The sequence below is a fragment of the Dipodomys spectabilis genome, unplaced genomic scaffold (genome assembly GCF_019054845.1).
Source record: "Dipodomys spectabilis isolate Male_0828 unplaced genomic scaffold, ASM1905484v1 ptg000054l, whole genome shotgun sequence".
Classification (NCBI taxonomy): domain Eukaryota; kingdom Metazoa; phylum Chordata; class Mammalia; order Rodentia; family Heteromyidae; genus Dipodomys; species Dipodomys spectabilis.
In genome coordinates, this window is record NW_024870731.1 from 20970670 (window position 1) to 20989731 (window position 19062).

The following is a 19062-nucleotide window of genomic DNA, read 5'->3' on the forward strand; positions in this document are numbered from 1 at the left end:
AGATTCGTATTCCAATTAATCACAGGAAAAAAAAAAAAAACAAACAAACCTGGACGTGGCATGGTGGCTCAAGGGGTAGTGTGCTAGCCTTGAGCAAAAAAAAAAAAAAAAAAAAAATGCTCAGGAGACAGCATCCAGGTCATGAGCTCAAGCCCCAGGAAACACACACACACACACACACACACACACACACACACACACACACAGACGTCCATTCAATATCAGCAAAAATAGAATTTAATCTTGCTCAAGTCTGGGCAGCCAGTCCTTCTGGGGGGATGACCACCCACAGTCCCTGACAGAGAACCCCTGTTCTCTCCACAGAGCCCTGACGCTGTCATCGCCAGGCAGAGGGAGGGGGGGCAGGGGACAAAGGACAGGGGACACTTCGTTGTTGCAGAGGGGTGGCCGTTCATATGTGCAGGGCAGCGAGCACTGTCCACACAGCTACTTCCTCCTCTTCCTCCGGATCTGTCCCTGCTGGCGCAGCAGCAGCCCACCCTGAGCTCTGCTCCCAAGTCAGCCAGAAAGTTCTTTGGGCTCCTGGCCCAGGAAGGGCTGGCCTAGAATACCTTCTGGGGCACACAGCCCTCCAGCTCCAGCAGCTCTGGCCATCCCTCATATTTGTTGGTGTCTGGGCTATTCTTCAAGAACTAGAGAGGAGAGAGAGGAAGATGTAGACAATGGCAGAGGCTGGCATTTGCCTGGCTTCTCAACACTTCAATGGATCCCTTGCTTCATCCTCACCACAGCTGCGTATCACAGATAGGGGAAACAGAGGCTCAGAGGGGAGCTACAACTTCTCCAGAGTCTAAGAAATGGGATTAGAGCTCAGTTATGGTTGGTTAGGCTCTGTATGTGTGTGTGTGTGTGTGTGTGTATGTGTGTGTGTGTGTGTGTGAGAGAGAGAGAGAGAGAGAGAGAGAGAGAGAAAGTTAGCTTGTGCTACATCATCTTTCTCTTCCCTCTAGGATACCCCCAGTAGCAATAGTAGCCTGAAAAGAAGAAAAAGACTAGCAATTCGTGAACACTGTTGGATGTCTGGCATAATCCTGAACTCTCTTATATGTTTAATCGGCACAGTGGTTCCAGGAGGTACAAACCGTGCCCACTGCATTATACAAATGGGGAAACTGAGGCCCAGAGAGCCTAAAGTCACTGCCCGTGGTCCTCTGGCAGAGAGGTAGCAGAACCCCTGTGAAATATCAACTCATTACTGCCAAGAAATCCAGACAGAGAACAAAACCAGGTTGTATTTTAAATGCTGGCTCAGGCTTAGTTTATGACACACACACACACACACACACACACACACACACACACACACACACTGAAATAATTGAGCAATGAGGAAACAAAAGATAAATTCTCCAAGCTGCTTCCCTAAGGCCCAGTTTCCTGTGTGTGGGGATATGGCAGCTTGGTCCTGCGAGGGGCTTGGCTACTTCTGATAAGTCTAGACCTTTAGCTAACAAGGAGGAAGAGCACCTGCCCGGCCTGTACAGCTTCGGCCTCAGCCTCTTCCCAGACTCTTGTCCTGGGGTCTCATGGATGCACCATCTTGAGTCACAGTGAAGGCCAGTGGTGGTCCTCGCTACCCCCCACCTCTGGCTGACAGGGAGGCAGCCAGGAACTTACCTGCTCAAAGGGGCTTTTGTTCTTGAGGTCTCTGGCCCCTAAGAAGACCCAGCTATCCCGGAAGCCCAGATTCTTGGCATAGACGCTCCCCAAGTTGGAGAAGAGCTTCCTGATTTCGTCATTCATTCTGGAGAGGAGCAGAGGACATCGACAAAAGGGAGAGGGAGGGGGTGAGCTCAGGGACACCACCTGCTGTAGGAACCCCTGGCCCCCAGATGGAGCCCTGAGTTCATGGGGGTAAAGGAAGGACCAGGAGACTCATTCTAGGTGTCCTTGCTCAGGGTACAGCTGGAGAGGCACAACGCCAGCACTGCTCTGTTTATAGTGATCATACAAGTTCCTCAACAAACACAGGGTATTACCAGGAAGCAGCTCCCCTCCCTTGATGTAAGTGTTGTAAGGATTTTAGTATTAGCATGGTTGTATTACAGTAGGATGGGTTGTGTAAAGTGCATTGTTAGGCATTTACTTAACAGGTGAATATGATAAAGTGTATTTGCACACGCTCAGAGGGCTGCAGTGTCACTACACAGCCTAGCTTTGTGGGACCGCGTTGCATGCAGTTCACTGTTGCATAACGAACTGAGGTCGTACATCTCATGACTGGACATAGTTATTTTTTCTCACTTCACTCTAGAGGTTGAATATTCTTCCAGGTAGATGTTTTCCACGTCATTTGTGTGTGTGTGTGTGTGTGTGGGGGGGGTTATGGATGGGTAGTACTGGGGCTTGAACTCAGAGCCTTGTACTCTTGCTTGCCTTTCTGCTTTCTTGGATAGTGCTGTATCACTTGAGTCTTGCCTCCAGCCTGACATTTGCTGGTTAACTGGAGTCTTGTGGACTTTGTTGTTGTTGTTTTATTTTCTGCTTAAGCTGCCTTTGAATCTCAATCCTCTGGCTCTCAGCCTCTTGAGTAGCTGGGATTACAGAGAGAGCTGATACCTGGCTTTGTTGTTTTTGATGCCTGCCTGCCTGCTTTTCTTTCTTTATCTCTTTCTTTCTTTCTTTCTTTCTTTTCTTTCTTCCTTTTGGTTCAGTTGTTGGGACAGAGCCGGGGCGCTGTCCCTGAGCAATTCAGCTCAAGGCTTAGTGCTCTACCACTTTGAACCACAGCTCCACTTCTGGTTTTCTAGTGGTTTATTGGAGATAAGTGTCTCACAGACTTTCCTGCCCTGGCTGGCTTTGAACCATGAGCCTCAGATCTTAGCCTCCTGAATAAATAGGATTACAGGTGTGAGCCACTGGAACCCAGCTAGTTTATCACTACTTTGATGGAAACTGCGAAGAATCTGTCAGAACATCTCTTTGCACACTCACCCGCTGATTTCTTTAGGATCAGTTGCCAGAGGTCTGGCAGAGGTGGTAAAGGGTGTGCAGGTGTATATAGATATTTGGTGTGCATCACACCGGGGAGCCAGCAGGTGGCGTTGCCCACTTACTTGGTCCCTGGGTCATCATAGGAGGCCACCAGCACCAGCACACCCTCCCGGATTTCTACAAGGAATTTCTGTAGGAGTTTGGGATCTGAGGAGGGGAAAAAAGGGTTGTTACTCAGGGGAAGTGGCTGCTGCTCATTCTCATTTTCTTGTGCTGTCCGGAGGCCGGCAGGCTCGTACCATGCTCAGAATCCACGGGAACATCCTGGGCTCTGCCCAGCCTTGACCTTTTCCTCACAGGTCACTGCTCACATTGTGTTATACTGACTTAGAGGATGTACCAGGTGGCCGTGAACAATTAAAACCCCTAGAACAGAGCCCCAATGTCCTACCCGGAACTGTGTCAACCATTTGTTTGTGTCTTTTTTTTTTTTTTTTTTTTAAGTACTGGAGAATGAGCCCAGGATGGGTGCTTTACCACTTGAGCTCTGACCCCAACCCCACTATTTGTTTTTTAATGCTTCTTGAAACCTATGATCTCACAGAACAGAGAACAGGCCTGGGTCAGATGTGGGTGTGAGCTCTCTGAACTTTGCTGATATGTTTCTATTATGTTTATTTTGCCATCTATCATCCATTCATCCATCCTCCCATCCATGTATTTTTGGTCCAGCAATGGGGCTTGAACCTTTAGTTCTTGTTTGCCATTTTTTTGCTCACAGTTGGAGCTCTACCATTCGAGACATGCCCCTAGTTCTGACTTTTTCCTGGTTAATTGTAATTAAGACTCTCCTGGATTTGTCTGACTACCCAGGTTGGCTTTGAACTGCAATTCTCAGATCTCAGTCTCCTGAGTAGCTAGAATTATAGGGAGACACCTTTCTGGACCCTTTTTTTTTTTTTAGTCAGGTCCTTTCTGGACCTCAGCAGATCCTTTCCTGTTCCTGATTCCACTGTGAATCAGCATGACCTTGGAAGAGACCAGCTTCCCCAGCAGAGCTGAGTGGGGGTACTCGTGCGGACCTACACCCATCTCCTCAGCACATCAGTGAGTGAGTGTCTGGTCCCAATGCAACACTGGACTCTTTGGTCTGGTCTTTCCAGTCCTCCAGAATCCACTGGCCCCTGGAAAACGTCCTGGGAGGTGCTGAGGAGTCAGGATTGTGATTTTCCTAATAGTCCTCAGCGCCTGGCTGGTCTGGGCCATGTCTGAGAAATGTGTGGAACTTGGGATTCAGTGGGAGACTCTGTGTTAGCTTCCTTCTGTTGATCAAACCCCTCCACCCCCATGGACATTTCCTGATACCAGCTCCCCCCTTCCCCAACCATTGTACTTAAATCCTTGTCTCAGGATCTACCACATGGAGATCCTCATAAAGACTACAGGAAGGAATTTCAAAGGCTGCAGGATGACCCAGAGCCCCCCCACGCCTTCCCCACCAAGCTTCCCAGTGCCACAGAGATGCCTACCTCCAGAGTACATGTCGAAGGAGCCCTGTCTCAGCATGTGCCCTGTGCTTCCTAGTGGATAAGAGAGCAGAATGGTTACTTCCTGTAAATGCCACTCATTCTGATGGCCACTGTGCTGAAACCACAACAACAAACAAAACAGGATGAGAATGAATGGAATCGGGTCCTGCAGAGTGCATGTGAGACCAGAGGAGGTACCCAGTAGCTGCTGGGCTGATTCAAGAGCTATAAGAACATGTGCCCAAGGGGCTGGGAAGGTGGCTCAGTGGTAGAGCGCTTGCCTTGCATGCCTGAGGCCCTGGGTTCGATTCCTCAGCACCACATAAGCAAAAAGAAAAAAGCCGGAAGTGGTGCTGTGGCTCAAGTGGTAGAGTGCTAGCCTTGAGATGAAGAACTGTGGGACAGCACCCAGGCCCAGAGTTCAGGCCCCATGACCGGACCAAAAACAAAACAAAAAAAACAAAAACAACAACAACAACAACAAAAAGAACATGTGGCCAAGCATCCAGAATCAAAAAGAATTTAGCCAAGGGACTCTTGTGTGTGAGTTGTCTTGCCTATTGCTAACACGTGACTTACTGTGTGTGTGTGTGTGTGTGTGTGTGTGTGTGTGTGTGTGTGTGTGTGTTTCTGCTCAAGGCTAGTGCTCTAACACTTAAGCCACTTCTGGCTTTTATTTTATTTTTATTTTTTAGTGATTAATTGGAGATAAATGTCTTATGAACTTTCCTACCACGGCTGACTTTAAGCCGTTATCCTCAGAACTCAGTCTCCTGAATATCTAGGATTACAGGTAGGAGCTACCAGTGTCTGGCAAGAACGAGATTTTGAGCAAATAGAAAGATACCTATGGGTACATTTTAGCTGCCAAACAGTAATAAGGACTTTTTGTCATAATTGTCACCACCTAACTAGAAAATCTGCAACTTGAGCCTTGCAACTTTTGAGGGCCAAGGATTTTGCATGGGGTTCAATGGTACCCAGGAGCCCAGAGTGCAGTCACTGAAATTGCTTTTGCAGGTTTTGAGAAAAAGGCTCAAGTCCGTTAGGGCACCTGGTGAGTTGGAGGAAAGGCACAGTTCTCACTTCTCACCACTAGATGGCAATGTTGCAGAAGAGATGGCCCCTCTGTAGCTTTTGGAAGAGGGTGGGTACAGTGGCAAATGGCTGGGCAGGTGCCAGCAGGTTCACTTGGCAGCCCCTTCCAGCTTCATGGAGCTCCATGGAGCTTCACCCAAGGTCTTTGGAAAGCAGTAAAACTACTTTTGTGATTGTGCAGGTCTTTCTGGAATTGGTACGTGGTAACATACAATAAACTTTCTCAGAGGAAGCTTTGCCCACTAAAAGGTTAAGCATCTCACTTAAGCAATGCTTTTGTTGTTCTGGCTCATTATGTAGATGGGATGAGCCTGGGGCCTGGGGATGATTTGTGACACTCCCTGAAACTGTCTCACAGTACTATTTACATGCCCAGAGACTCTTCTAGCCTAAGGAGGTGCTTCACCTGAGTGATTAAGACCCAGAGTCAGCCTGATCTAAGTTCAGTTCTAGGTGATTCTATTGGCTGTGCGACCTTGGGCATGTTGCATAACCTTTCTGAGTCCGATTCTTTCCTGGAAAATGGAGATTTGAAGATACATCCATTCTAGCTAGCCACCTATAAGTGCTCAACATATTTTAGCTGTTACATTATTTAAAAGACAAAAAGTCATGGCTTGGTGAGAGACAGGGCAGGAGAGTTTCTCAGGTGTCCCTTGTTTAGGAGAAGTGGCATTCAACATGTTTTAGCCAGAACCATTTTCTGCCCTCACTGCCAGGAGTCATGGAAACTGAGATCTTCACTGTCCTCTAGGGTCTGGCATACATGGAAGGGTCGACCCTGCAGATTCCCCCAACCCCCAGGCTTGGCAGATTATTGTGACAGTGTTCCAGCCTCCCTGTCGCAAGCCTCTAGTCTGAGATGGAGGGAGGTCTCTAGAATGCTGGGCTGGCACCTCTGCCCTATGCAGAGGCCTGCTGTGTTGATCATCAGAGCCATACTACTTCTGCTAATGCTTGGTTCTGCACCTGCCAGAGCCGGCCTCCTGATCCCCAGGTCTCCCTGCTGCCTGCTTCCTCATCTCAACCCTTTCCTCCTCTCCCTTCTCTCCCCTGCCTCCACTGCTCTCTGAAGTGTTGCAGGAACCTCCCTGATTTTTCTCCTGGCTACCTGAGCTGCCCATCATCAACCCCACCTCTGGAACCTTCCCTGGCTGCCCCTTACATGCTGGCTCCCCTCAGTGCCACACCCACAGGAGCTGCGAAGCCAGGGCCTGCCCTTCTAGTTCATGGCTGTCTCCAGTTCTGGGTAGGGCTTGGCCCACGCTGGTTGCTGAGCACACCTGTTGAATGACTGTGGGACCACTCACCGTTCACCAGAGCGACGTTCAGGCCTCTGCCCACGTTGTTCTTCACAGGACTCATGATACTGAAGGTGGGGAAGAGAAACAGAGTGCAACTGTGGACTTCAAGTGAGGAACAATTACTCGGCTTTTGTCACAGGAACTCTGAGGGGAGGGGGGCCAGGTGGCTCAGGGCAAAAGCTCAAGGAAAACACAGGGAAGATCTGGGCTGTTGGTTTCCTCCTGGAAGCTGGTGGTGGGCCAGATTCTTGGAGCAGTTGTCTCTGAGCAGTGTGCTCAGAGAAGATTCAGGGCCCCTGTCTGGGGACTCCAAGGTGCTGGAGTTAGAGGAGGCCTCCTTCTCCAGACCAGAAAGTTAGTGCCATCTTGGGGTGGCAAGATCCCCTCATGACCACAGCTGTGCTCCTCTTGTTCCAACGTGTACACCCAGTCCTCTGGAAAGTCTATCCTTCTCTACTTGGGATGGTTGGTTCTTGGGATTCACCTGTTCCAGGGCTGGGCAAGCAAAGCCTCCTGGGCCCTTGGTCCCAGTGATTGGAACCCAGGGTAGTCAATGAGATTCACTGGGGGGCTGGGCTGGGCTAATCTGTCATTCCAACCAGTGACTCTGTCTTTTACTGCGCAGAGAAGTCTGTTTTCAGGAGAGAGAAATGAAGATAGAGGAAGTAGAGTTAAAGAGCATGTAAGAGGGAGCCCTCATGAGCTAGATTGAACTTCTGGATCCAGCTGATCCTGAAGCTCATGTCTTTTGGCCTTTTAGATACACGAGTCAGTAAGATCCTCGCTTTGCCTAAACAAATTGTATTTAAGTTCTGAATCTTGACTTTATAAGACTCATCCTTCCTTGTCCCCGGGCCTTTCCTATCATCTGGGTTAGGTAAGGGGTATACCATGGTTCTCCTATGTCTAGGTGGCAGCTCGGCTGCCAGCTTCACCTGGGCTTTTCATGCCTGGGTCTTGATCTGAAACTTTGTTTGTAGGCATCCCTTTCTCTTTTTTTTCAGAAGGCCCAACTTGGCTGTTAGATGGATCTGAGTTAAAAAGTCAGGAACTCTTACGTTTATCTTGGCAGATGACCTTCTCTGAGCCTCATTCTCTTGTTCTTTTTCTTTTCTTTCTTTTACTTTTTACTTCCTCCTCCTCCTCCTCCTCCTCCTCCTCCTCCTCCTCCTCCTCCTCCTCCTCCTCCTCCTCCTCCTCCTCCTCCTCCTCCTCCTCCTCCTCCTCCTCCTCCTCCTCTTCCTCCTCCCCCCCCCCCTTCTCCTTCTCCTTCTTCTTTTTCTGGTCCTAGGTCTTGAACTTAGGGCCCAAGTGCTGTCCTTGAGCCTCTTTGTGCTCAAGGTTGGCATTTTACTACTTGTGCCCCAGCACCACTTCTGGCTTTTTCTGAGTCGTTTATTGGAGGTAAGAGTCTTACAGACTTTTCCTGCCCAGGCTGGCTTCAAACTATGCTCCTCAGATCTCAAGCCTCCTGAGTAGCTAGGATTACAGGTGTGAGCCACCAGCACCTGACTACTTTCCTGTTCTTTACAGCCCTCTCCCAGTATGCTGGGGAGGAAAAGAGACAGTATATTCTGAAGGGCTAAGCAAGGTGGGGCAGGCTGGGCGTTGTCAGGATGATGATGACTTGTGCCACACACCTGTCCCCTGAACTTGCTAATGAATAAATGAATGGAATGGAGGAATGAATGGATGGAAGAAATGCAAAGCTGGAACCGTAGGCCCTCTATGCCTTTCACACCCTTCCCCACCAGCCCCCAGGTACTTACATCTCATTTTCAAAGCATATGGAAGGGCCCACGACGTTGGCAGCCCCACTGCAGATTTTAAACGCAAAGAAGTTGTCTGGGCAGGGCTTGCTGAGCCCACACTTGTTCTTTTCCACCCCTGGGGGAGGGAACAGACCAGCCTTGGTGGGCTGCAGCTTGGGAAAGGCCAAAATCTGGGTGATAGGACCTTTTACTAGTGCCCCTACCAACCCCATCAAAGCACACAGGAGCCCGTGTGTCTGGCCCATCTGGGATTACTTTAGGGGCCACCCATCGTAGCTTCAGTCCTGCAAGAGTGAACACTGGTTGGTAATACCAGGCACCACGAGGTAGGGATTCTCATTAGAAACTCCCTGGGGTCACAGAAACCTTCTGAGTATCCCCAGGGCTCTGGAGACAACCTCGCGGCCCAAGCCAAGATGTGCAGGCCTCTCTTTGACTAGATTCCTTTGAGGGAAGTCTCTAAGTTCCTCCTGCCTCATTTTCTTCATCTATACAATGGGCACTGATGGGCTTTTCCTGGTGGGTTCTTGGGAACCCCTGAGCATGGCTCAGTGGATTGGATGTCAAGAGCCCTTTACAAAGCCAGGGGCTGGTGGCTCAGGCCTGTAATCCTAGCTATTCAGGAGGCTGAGATATGAGAATCGAGGTTCAAAGCCAGCCCTGGGAAGGAAAGTCTGTGAGACTCTTACCTCCAACGAATCACCAGAAAACCAGAGTGGTGTTGTGGCTCAAACTGGTAGAGGGCTAGCCTTCAGCAAAAGAAGCTCAGGGACAGTGCCCAGGCCCTGAGTTCGAGCCCCATGACTGACCCAAACTAAAAAAGCCCTTCATAAATCACTGATTTACTGAGTACCCACTAAGACCAGCACCTAGTGGGGAATGCCCTCCTTAGAGCTCCACACAGCACTTGCAACCCATTGGGTACTCTGAATGCGGCACCATCCACTGAGGCCTGGCACCAGAAGAACACGTGTATAGGGCCCCAAGCTGCAGAGTGAGATGTTTGCGAGCTGGGATGCCACCTGTGCCTCCAGCTTGGAAGGTTCTAGTTTATCCTACTGAGTGCTTTTTAGCACCATGTGGCAGGCCTGTGCAAGGGATTAGCGAATGTCCACCTGTAAGGGACCCAGGGCAGATGCTTTCCCTTGGATCCTGTGCCAGGTATTGAGCCGCTCAGCCAGTGTGGTGTTGGAGCCACTTTCCAGGCTTTCTGGGTGCTAGGTAGGGTGATACGCACTTTATATTTATGACTTCATTAAAGGAACCCAGTAGCTGTCCTGCCTAGCTGGATGAATACATGGCCTTGTGCCAGGTCAGGCCTCGGGCTGGGCCGGATGATATGGCTGACACACAGAGTTCTCTGAGGCAGATCAGGAAACTAGGTTCCTGCAGGGAGGCCCAGCCCATTGGTAAAATAAGGCTGGCAATTTCGTGACACTTCTAGAACCAGGGCAGCCCACGCCCAGCTGCCTGCTGGTTTTGGCTGTCTGGGCTGACCGGCTAGCTGGGATGGTTCAAATGGATTGTCTAGATGGTTCTCTGTCCTCAGTGTCAGCATCTACCTGATGTTGCTCCTGAGCTCAAACCAGGGATAATATTGAGAGGGTAAAGGTAGGGACCCCTGGGAAGGACTGTGGACTGTGTCTGGCTTGCCTTCCCTTCTGCCCAGGCAGAATCCCCAGGCTAGACCCTCCCCCACTTCCCCCCCTCCCCATCCTGCTGATGGTGTTGGGTGGACATGCCACCTCCTCCCCGGGGAGCCTTGGAATCTACCTTATGCACCTGCTCTCCTCCAAGAGAGGCCTTTTCTCTTGAGACCAGGAGTGCTTACCTCTGTAGAGAAGAGGAGTCTGGGGCCCTGGGGCCCTGGGGCCCCCCTTGGAGTTTGCCCAGAGATTCATCAACTTACAGCTAAGTCTGACAAACCTGCTGTCAACAGCTCAGCTTAAGCAGCTTTTCCAGAATTGATTTTCTGACCATCCAGCCTTCATGGTCAAGCTGCTGGATGAAGAGAGGCGATGCCCCGGGGGAGGTAGGGAGAGAACTTAGCCACTTGGAGTCAGGATTTGCTTTCTGAGCTTTGAGAGGCTGCCTGCCCACCGCCCCCCCCCCCCCCGTCCCCCACCTGCCACCAGCTGACCTAAACCCTGGGTCCCACCTCTGTGGGGCTCTAGTGTTGTTGTTCAGGACCTGGATAGAGCCAGCCTGCTGTCATAGCATTGGATGGATGGGGGTGGGGGAGCAGTCAGGAACCTCAGCGGCTCCTCTGCCAATCTGCCGGGCAAACTGCCAGAAATGTTTTCCAACTGTGAAATTGGGGAGTTGGTTTAGATCAGAGTGGTCAAATAGTTTTTCTCTTAAATGTCAGTTTGGACCTACTGCTAGAGGCTTAATGGTGAAGCTTCTGAGGCTGCCTGTGGGCCTGGCTGGAAAGGATGCTGAGATCGATTGGTGATGTCTATTGTGGAGCAGCAGGATGCAAAGTAGCATGTGTGCTTGCATTTGCCATTCTCCTAGAAGATGAGATCTGAGTGCTGTTTTCCCAGATGCTGTGGTTTCTGTGTCTGTACCAGTGTCTGACTGGGAGGCTTTGGGAAGATGGCATTAAGGGCATTAATGGTTTGTCTTCTTCCTTCATGTAGACTTGGCTGAGCTACCATGTCTTTCTTAAGTCTGTAAAACTCTATCCTTGGAGCTGCATGCAGCCTTCTTCAGAGTTATCACCATGTTGGAATGGGGATTGGGGGCTGTGGTCTCTTGCTGAGAGCTGTTAAGGTGCTGGTCTCTGGACTGGCAGCATAGGGGTGTCTGGCCCCCTACTCCCCCTTACAGCTATGTGACCTTGGCCAGGAGGTCTCAGCTCTCTGAGCCCCACTTCCCTCATTTGCAGGGAGGGAATAGTTACAGCACCTACTTAGGAATACATGCAGGATCACATGAGACGTCTTTGAAGTTGGGAATACAACATCTGGCACATGACTGCTACCCTTCCAGAGTTCTGGCCCTATTGATTGTGTGGCTGCTTTTCCCTCCTCTACCCAGGACAGCTGTCAGCCACCTCCTCCCTGAAGCCCTCCGTGGGTGCCTTTCCTGGAAGCCAGACCACTTCCCCCTCATCTCTTGGCACAATTGCTATTTCTACCCCCCCCAAAGACCATCAGTGCCCCTTCTTGCTTGTCTCAGGTATTCCCAGAGTGCTCGATGGATCTCTGGCACTTTGCAGAAGCCGAGTCAAGCCTGAGGTCACCGTGGTAGTGACAAGTAACACAGCTGCCAGCTGGGTGGAGCGGCAGGAGGGGAAGAACTGGTCCAGGGCACCATTAGAGCTAAGTCCCTACTGGTGTGAATGGCTGAATAGGGCCATGCGACCCCAGGGACCAGGGGCTTCAGAAAGCACCGCTGGCCCTGGAGCCATGGGCATATGGATTTCTCTGCAAGCTGCAGGGCTGGGATAGCACCATGCTGCCCAGAGCAGCTGGTACGGGGACAGAGGGAGTGGTACTCACGTATCTCCGGAGGGGCCTTGCCTGCTGGAAAAAGATGATGTGGTTAGACAGTAGGTCTTGGGCCAGTTAGGAAGGAGATGGGGCTAGGGCTGGGGGCTGGGGCTTTACAGGGGCACTGCTGACGTGAACTAGCAGCCCTTCCTCATCTGGGATCCCTTACACAAGCACTCGTGTGCACATACCCACATACACACATGCACACACAGGTACGCACACAGTTCTATGCAAATGTATATACAAGCATAGATGCTCATGCTCATATGCACACAGAGAAACATACATGCACACGCATGTGTACATAAAGCACATATTCACAGACACACACACACACAGGCATGCAAGAGCAGACACCTACACATATACGGGCACAAAGGACTTTGTTTTTAGTCTCCTGGGGTCTGGTCTAGGGCTGCTGCTGCCTAGGGAGGACTCTACCACTCTAGCCTCACCCTTAGATGCCTCACTCTTTTGCTCTAGTTATTTTTCAGGTAGGGTCTCATGTTTTTGCCCAGGGCTGGTTTCAAACCACAGCCCTCCTACATAGATGGTACCACAGGTGCCTCTTACTGATTAAGATGGGGGGAGGGGGTCTTGCTAACTTTTTGCCTGAGCTGACCTCAAATTATAATCCTTTCCATCTCTGCCTTTCAAGTAGATGGGATTATGTGCATGAATGACTGTACCTGGCCTTTTCTCAAAAGAAGCTGTGTTGTGCTGTGAGCCTCTGGAGGTTGAACTCTACCCCTAGTGTGTGATGCTTCACCTTCCCAAACCTTCATTTCCTTGACCATACATGAAGACCATCCTCATTGGGCTTGGAAAGAACCCAGAAGAGCAGGATGGAAGAGGCCTAGCGCACTGTCTGACCCTAGAGAAGGCTGGAATTGCACAGCTGTTTGGCCCCTGTTGAGGTGTCTCTCCTGGCTGCCCATGGTACTGTCTGTGCTGGGTTTTTAGGTGTTGGTCCCATCCTGACATCTTATCCAGTGTCCCAGCTGTCTCTGTTTCTGGGTCACATCTCCCACCATCTTGGAGCAGGTCAGCAGAGGCAGCATTCCTTCTCTGGGAGTGCCACAAATCCACACCATCCATGAGCAAGTGAGAGGGCGGGGCCCAGGGTTTTGCTCCAGATCTTTGGAGTCAGAGCCCCTCCCTGGCTTGATCCTCCTGGGGCTCTGGGAGAGGGGGAGAAGGGCCTTTTTGGAGAAGCTACAAGGATGTATGGGGAACTGAAAATGCCATCATGCCTGCCTTGGAGAGAAGGCTGTCCTTGAAGTAAATTCTAACCTGTTAGGATATTTAGCAACAGACAGAGCTCCAGGATGATCAGTCAGGCTCAGGAAGCACCCTGGGAGGGGCACCTGAGGACCCCTGAAACCGGTATCTCTAGACTTCCCAATTATGTGTACCCAAGGCATCTTGTCTTGTTGAAGCCAGGTGGAGTTGAACTTGTCCTTGTCACACACACCCTAATCTGGAAAAGTCCAGCCTAGCTACCCAGGTAAATCATGCTTTCAGTCTTATTTCTGGGCTACTAGAGCCCTTTGGTGGTTTGGAAAAGCTCATAAGCTTCCTCCAGAAAAATATTCTTCCTCCTCTGGGGATGCTGAGTACTTCTTTCTCTAACAGACTGCAAGTTATTAAACACATAAAACAAAACAGACTGGATTACATAGGGAACCAATTATTGTTATGATTACCTATCAGTGCAATAATAACAAAAATGAAGATCTGCTACAGTAATGTATGTGTTTCAGGGCTACCATGGGATGTGGCAGGGCTGGAGGCTCAGAAGTAAGTGAAAGTGCCTCCCTCTTGTGAATGGGAGACACTCTTGTAAGTGAGTTTTTTTTAACAGCTGCCACTCAGCACACTGCCTGCCACTGCCAGCATGTCTGGCGACCTTGTCTCTGGTCATCCAAACCCTTGTAAATTAAGGCTCTCTCACTCAAACCATGAGCAGGGGACACCTGTTTCTTATTTGGGGGTCCCTGGAACCTTACACAGAGCTTGACACCTGATGATCATGGATTAGAGGTATCGATCTCTCAAAACCCAGGTTGTCGAGTTCTGACAGGACAAGAATTACTAGGGTTTCCTTCCAATGACTGCCCCTCCCCTTGGGCTGTGGCTGCAGGGGATATACCCTGAGCTCCATGCCCACCCTAGGACCCATGCACTTCTGGCTCCATCTCCTCTGAGCCAAAATGATCAGGCCTCTGGGGCTGGGGACCTGGTGGCTGCCTACCACCAAAATGAACTTGTAAGTTATCCCAACCTGGGGGCTGCGGAGGATGGCTGACAAGATGCAGATGTACGAGAGGAATCTCAGGCCCTCCTCTGAGGGACTGTGTTAATTACCAAGTGAGTGCTTTCTCAGTGCCTTACGAAGCAGAAAGCCGGCCTGAGTCATTGCTGATTATGCTGGACCTGGTCTCCCAGCAGTACAAAGACAGAAGTACAAATCCCTCTCTCCTTCCTTTGGTCAAAAAAGATTTGATTACAGAGATCTGGGCTCCCATTTCTCTCAAGGGGGAGCTTGGGTGAATTTACAAAATCTCCCTGAGCTTCTGTTGTCTTAGAGTACATGAAACCATACTACAGATCATGTGTGAGTACACTTCATAACCACACTACCAACCACTACCCAGGGTATCTGCACAGACTAGATGATGTGCAGGTGAAGTGTGATGAGCATCTACCATTCATTTGTTCATGCACTCATTCACGTACCCACATACCCATCCACCTGCCATTCCATTCACCCATTTATTGTTTAGTCATCTATCCTATCTACTTTACCCATTCATCATCTACATATCTCTTTGGTTATTTATCTGTCTACTTACCTATATACTTGTCTTCCTACTTGTCTATCTAGCCATCTAGCCATCATATACTTTTCCTCTTTCTGTGTCTCTCTCTTTTTTTCCTTCCTTCCTTCCTTCCTTCCTTCCTTCCTTCCTTCCTTCCTTCCTTCCTTCCTTCCTTCCTTCCTTCCTTCCTTCCTTCCTTCCTGTCTACCCATCATCATCCAACTATTCATCCATCCAACCATCCATCATCTATTCATTATTATCCACCTGCCTTCCCACTCATCTATCCTTCCATTTTCTTTTATTCATTATTTATTAGGCATCTACTCTAATCCAGAGTTCTACATACACAAGATAAAAGCCTTGCCTTCAGGAAAAATCACATTCTAGGATGTGGAGACAGAGAACAACCAAGGAAACCAATGAATGAACAGCAACACCATGGATATGGTGGGGTTGTGAAGGAAACAGGCTGAGAGGAGAGGTTAAATGAGGACAGGGGTCATGGTTGGAGCTGGAGTCTCCAGGAAAGGGCTCTGAGCAGGTGACCAGAGCAGCCATATGAAGTCTGGGAAATAGCAGGCCCATGGGGTCAGCCTGAGGAGGCTTCCAGGCAGAGGGGGCAGTGAGTACAGGGAACCACTCCTCTTCTGCCCCTTTCTCCTGCCCTCTGATCTTCTTTGGTGCAGGTCTACCTGCACCATGACCTTGGAGCACTTCTCTGTTTTCTATGTCTCCTGCCTCTCAATAGCCTGAGGCGCCTCATACCCTTCCTCATACCCTTTCTACCAAATGGCTGGGGTCAAAGGAACCTGCACACATTGTCACAGCTGGCTCATCCTGGGATGCAGTGCAGTCCCCAGCCCCAGGACATAGACCCTGGCCAGCAGGGGGCCCCTCTCACCCAGCCAGCGTGGCAGACGGATAGTTTTCCGGCTGAAGCTGGAGGAGTTGCGAAGGAAGATCCACAAGGCTACCAGGGCAAAGAGGAGGGCAGAGAGGCGAATCAGACCTGCAGGGCAAGAAGACCGTGCTAGGAGGTCACAGGGCCGGACCACAGCTCAAGGCCAAGTACAAGGCCACCCAGCAAGTCCACACATCAGTTCTATCCACATGCCAACAGTGGCACCACTTGGTGAGACCCCTTGTTGTAGGCATAGACCACACCCACACCAGGATCCAGACTGTGAGGCCACATGGTGAAGCCATGAATCATGTGATAGTCAGATGACGAGTACCACTGGATTCCCTGTGGACCCAGGGATGGTTTTCAGTGCTCTTTCTCGGCCTCTGCTTACATCCCCAGAGGGAATCTCTCCGGATAAGGCCTGGGAATCTGCAATTTTGGTTTGTTTTGTTTTTATGCCAGTCCTGTGCTTTAAACTCAGGGCCTAAGCATTGTCCCTAAGCTTTTTTTTTTTTTTTTTTTTTGGTTCCAGGCTGGCGCTTTGCCACTTGAGCCACTTCTGGCATTTTAAATAGTTAATTCATAAGAGTATCATAGGATTTTCTGCTCTAGCTGGCTTCTAACTGTGATCCTCAGATCTCAGCCTTCTGAGTCGCCAGGATTACAGACGTGAGCTATGGGTGCCCAGCAGAGGAGCGGGTCTGCATTTTTTATATACTCTTCCTCTCAGATGTCAGGTGAAGCCTGGGAATTGCTGTGGTAGAGCAGGAGGCAGTCAAGTCCTCTCCCCAGTCTATCACAGTACTGCATCCATTGCTCAGAGCAGACATTGGTGCTGTGTGACTCTGGCAAAACCTCAGCCTCAGCCTCTGCCAGAGTGGACATGGGAATGCCCTTGCCACTGACATCATGGTTTCTTAGGAGGATCGTTACCGTTACAGTAGCAGGCAGGCTTCCAGAGTTACTTGGGGGTCTGGGGAGGTGCCCCTCCACATTTTCCATCAACTCACAGCCACGACAAACAAGCACATATTGGACTTGTCCAGCAGCTTCAAGATAGGCCACAGCTCCCCAGCCTTCCCTCTCTCACAGATTGCTTCCTAACTGACAACCCTATAATCAGGGAACAATCTTGTATATAGGGTGAACATCTGGAGCTCCCTGTTCCCTTCCTTGCATTACAAGGGCCAGAAAGTGGGTCCCATTTAACTCCTCCCCTGCCTTCTCTATCCTCCAGGCTCAGGCCAAGGTCCTGCATTGTCCTCCAACTCATCTATCAGCATCTGGCCTTGTTCTCTAGCCCTGACTTAGTCTTAGGTACTTGGGGGTTGGGAGGGCATCCTTTAAATTCTGCCAGGTGACACAAGGGTTTGGGAAATCCCTTGTCTTCTAGCATTCACAGCATGGCTCTGGGCACCCAGGATTCCCCTTGGATTCAGCTCATGTTTGTGCCAGACACTGAGCAAACAGCTTTCAAATCCATCATCTTAATCTATCTTCAAACTAACCCTAGATGCTTGATAATATTGGTTACCTCCATTTTACAGATAAGGAAACTGAGTTATAGAGAGGCAGTTTGGTTGGCCATGGGTACCTGGCTAGTCAGTTGTAGAAGTAAGGCTTAAACCCTGAGAGTAGACTCTAAATCGAATGTTTCTGCCTATTGCCTCAGTTTCTCTGTATTTACAAAAGGAATACAATGAGTATGAACTAGACAAGTTCATATACTGTGCCCAGCCCTAGTGTTTTGAGGATTCTAGCTCTCTTTGGAATAGATATTTTGCCTCTATTTTCCGACCAGGGCTAGGTGTTCCCAAGATGGGAGTGAAGCTCTATATAGTTCCATCCAGTGTGGCTTTGGACAGTGGCTTCTCTAGCCCTTTAGACTAGGGCCAGGAGTCAGCTTTTCTTCTCTTCTAGGCTCCCCGCTGGATTGCTTTTTCCTCCTGGAATTTTGGTTTGGTTATTTGACAATTGCTATACCAAACCATTTAAGAGCTGAGGCTGGGCAGAGAATAATGTCAGAAAAGTGATTGTGTAGACGGGAAATAAATATGCTCACAAGTATAGTCCCAGTCTATTAACTAATCCACTTTACTGGCCAGCAAGCTTTCTGTTTATGCAAGTTAAAATTTTTTTCCCTCTTGTTTTCATATTTCCTACCCAAATTCTCTGTGTGAGGAAACTTGGACCGTGTTTACAACTCCAGGCAAGGTCACTACACTCTTCTATTCTCACTGACCACCGGAGTAAGGGAATATTCAGTACAGCAAGGAAAACAACCCTGGAGAGCCATTTCATGCCTGCACAATTAGAAAATAAACAGATCCAAGGCCACCATCTGGCCGGAACTCACCTACATCCACGAGCTCATGCTCCTTGGCTTTTCTGTCATACCTCCCAGGACTAAGTTGGTACTTTTATTTATTTCCCTTGAGAAACAGTATGCATAGTCATCATTTTGCCAGGAAAATTTAATAAACTTTTCCTTCTTTTTCTCCAAGTTGGCAATGAGTTCAGGTTACTACATTTCTGGATCAATTCCCAAGTGAATTTCAGAGACTTTAAGCAGCCATTGAATTTTGACCTACCTGACACTCTCATCCTGTCCAGTGATGGGAGGCGTGGGGTCAGTGGTAACCTGTGGAGAGAAGAAAATCAAATTGAAAACTGGCACTGGGAGACTGAAAATAACACTAGGCATTAGGGACAGGTGTTTTAACTGAGAATTTAATGCTTTTACTTGGGTCCCTTGCTACTTGTCATATGAACAGTAGAGCAACATTCCTCCTTTCCTTTCTGCATCCATCTCTTCCTACTCATACCCTAAGGGTTATATTCAATTCACCACATTTGGAGAAAGTCTGGCAGATACTGGGAATTTATTTGCTCATCCATTCATCCATCCATTCCCCTTATCTATTCATATATAATGCATCCATCTATTTGCTCATCCATCTATATATCCCATCCATCCATCCATCCATCCATCCATCCATCCATCCATCCATCCATCCATCCATCCACTGATCCATCACATCCATCCACTTTCCTATGTGTGGATTCATCATCTTCCCACTTGTCTGTCCATCCTTTCCTCTATTCAGCTGGCTGAGACATCAAGCTAGTAGACACGATAAAACCACCAGAGAGCAGAAGTTCAGGTAATCTTTGT

At 49.4% G+C, this 19062-nt stretch overlaps 1 protein-coding gene across 1 annotated transcript in view; it reads right to left on the bottom strand.

Annotated features, from left to right (window-relative positions):
• Positions 1–292: 292 nt before the first annotated feature.
• The window catches only part of Fam3d (FAM3 metabolism regulating signaling molecule D), a 30165-nt gene continuing 11395 nt past the window's right edge, over positions 293–19062 (bottom strand). The window contains exons 2-10 of the mRNA XM_042679871.1: positions 18479–18528; positions 15885–15992; positions 12165–12188; positions 8656–8773; positions 6893–6951; positions 4485–4535; positions 3078–3162; positions 1639–1765; positions 293–653 (exon numbers count right to left, since the gene is read on the bottom strand). Coding sequence (XP_042535805.1) covers positions 564–653; positions 1639–1765; positions 3078–3162; positions 4485–4535; positions 6893–6951; positions 8656–8773; positions 12165–12188; positions 15885–15992; positions 18479–18491 — 675 coding nt within the window. The 5' untranslated portion in view covers positions 18492–18528 and the 3' untranslated portion in view covers positions 293–563. The remainder of the gene's footprint in view (positions 654–1638; positions 1766–3077; positions 3163–4484; positions 4536–6892; positions 6952–8655; positions 8774–12164; positions 12189–15884; positions 15993–18478; positions 18529–19062) is intronic.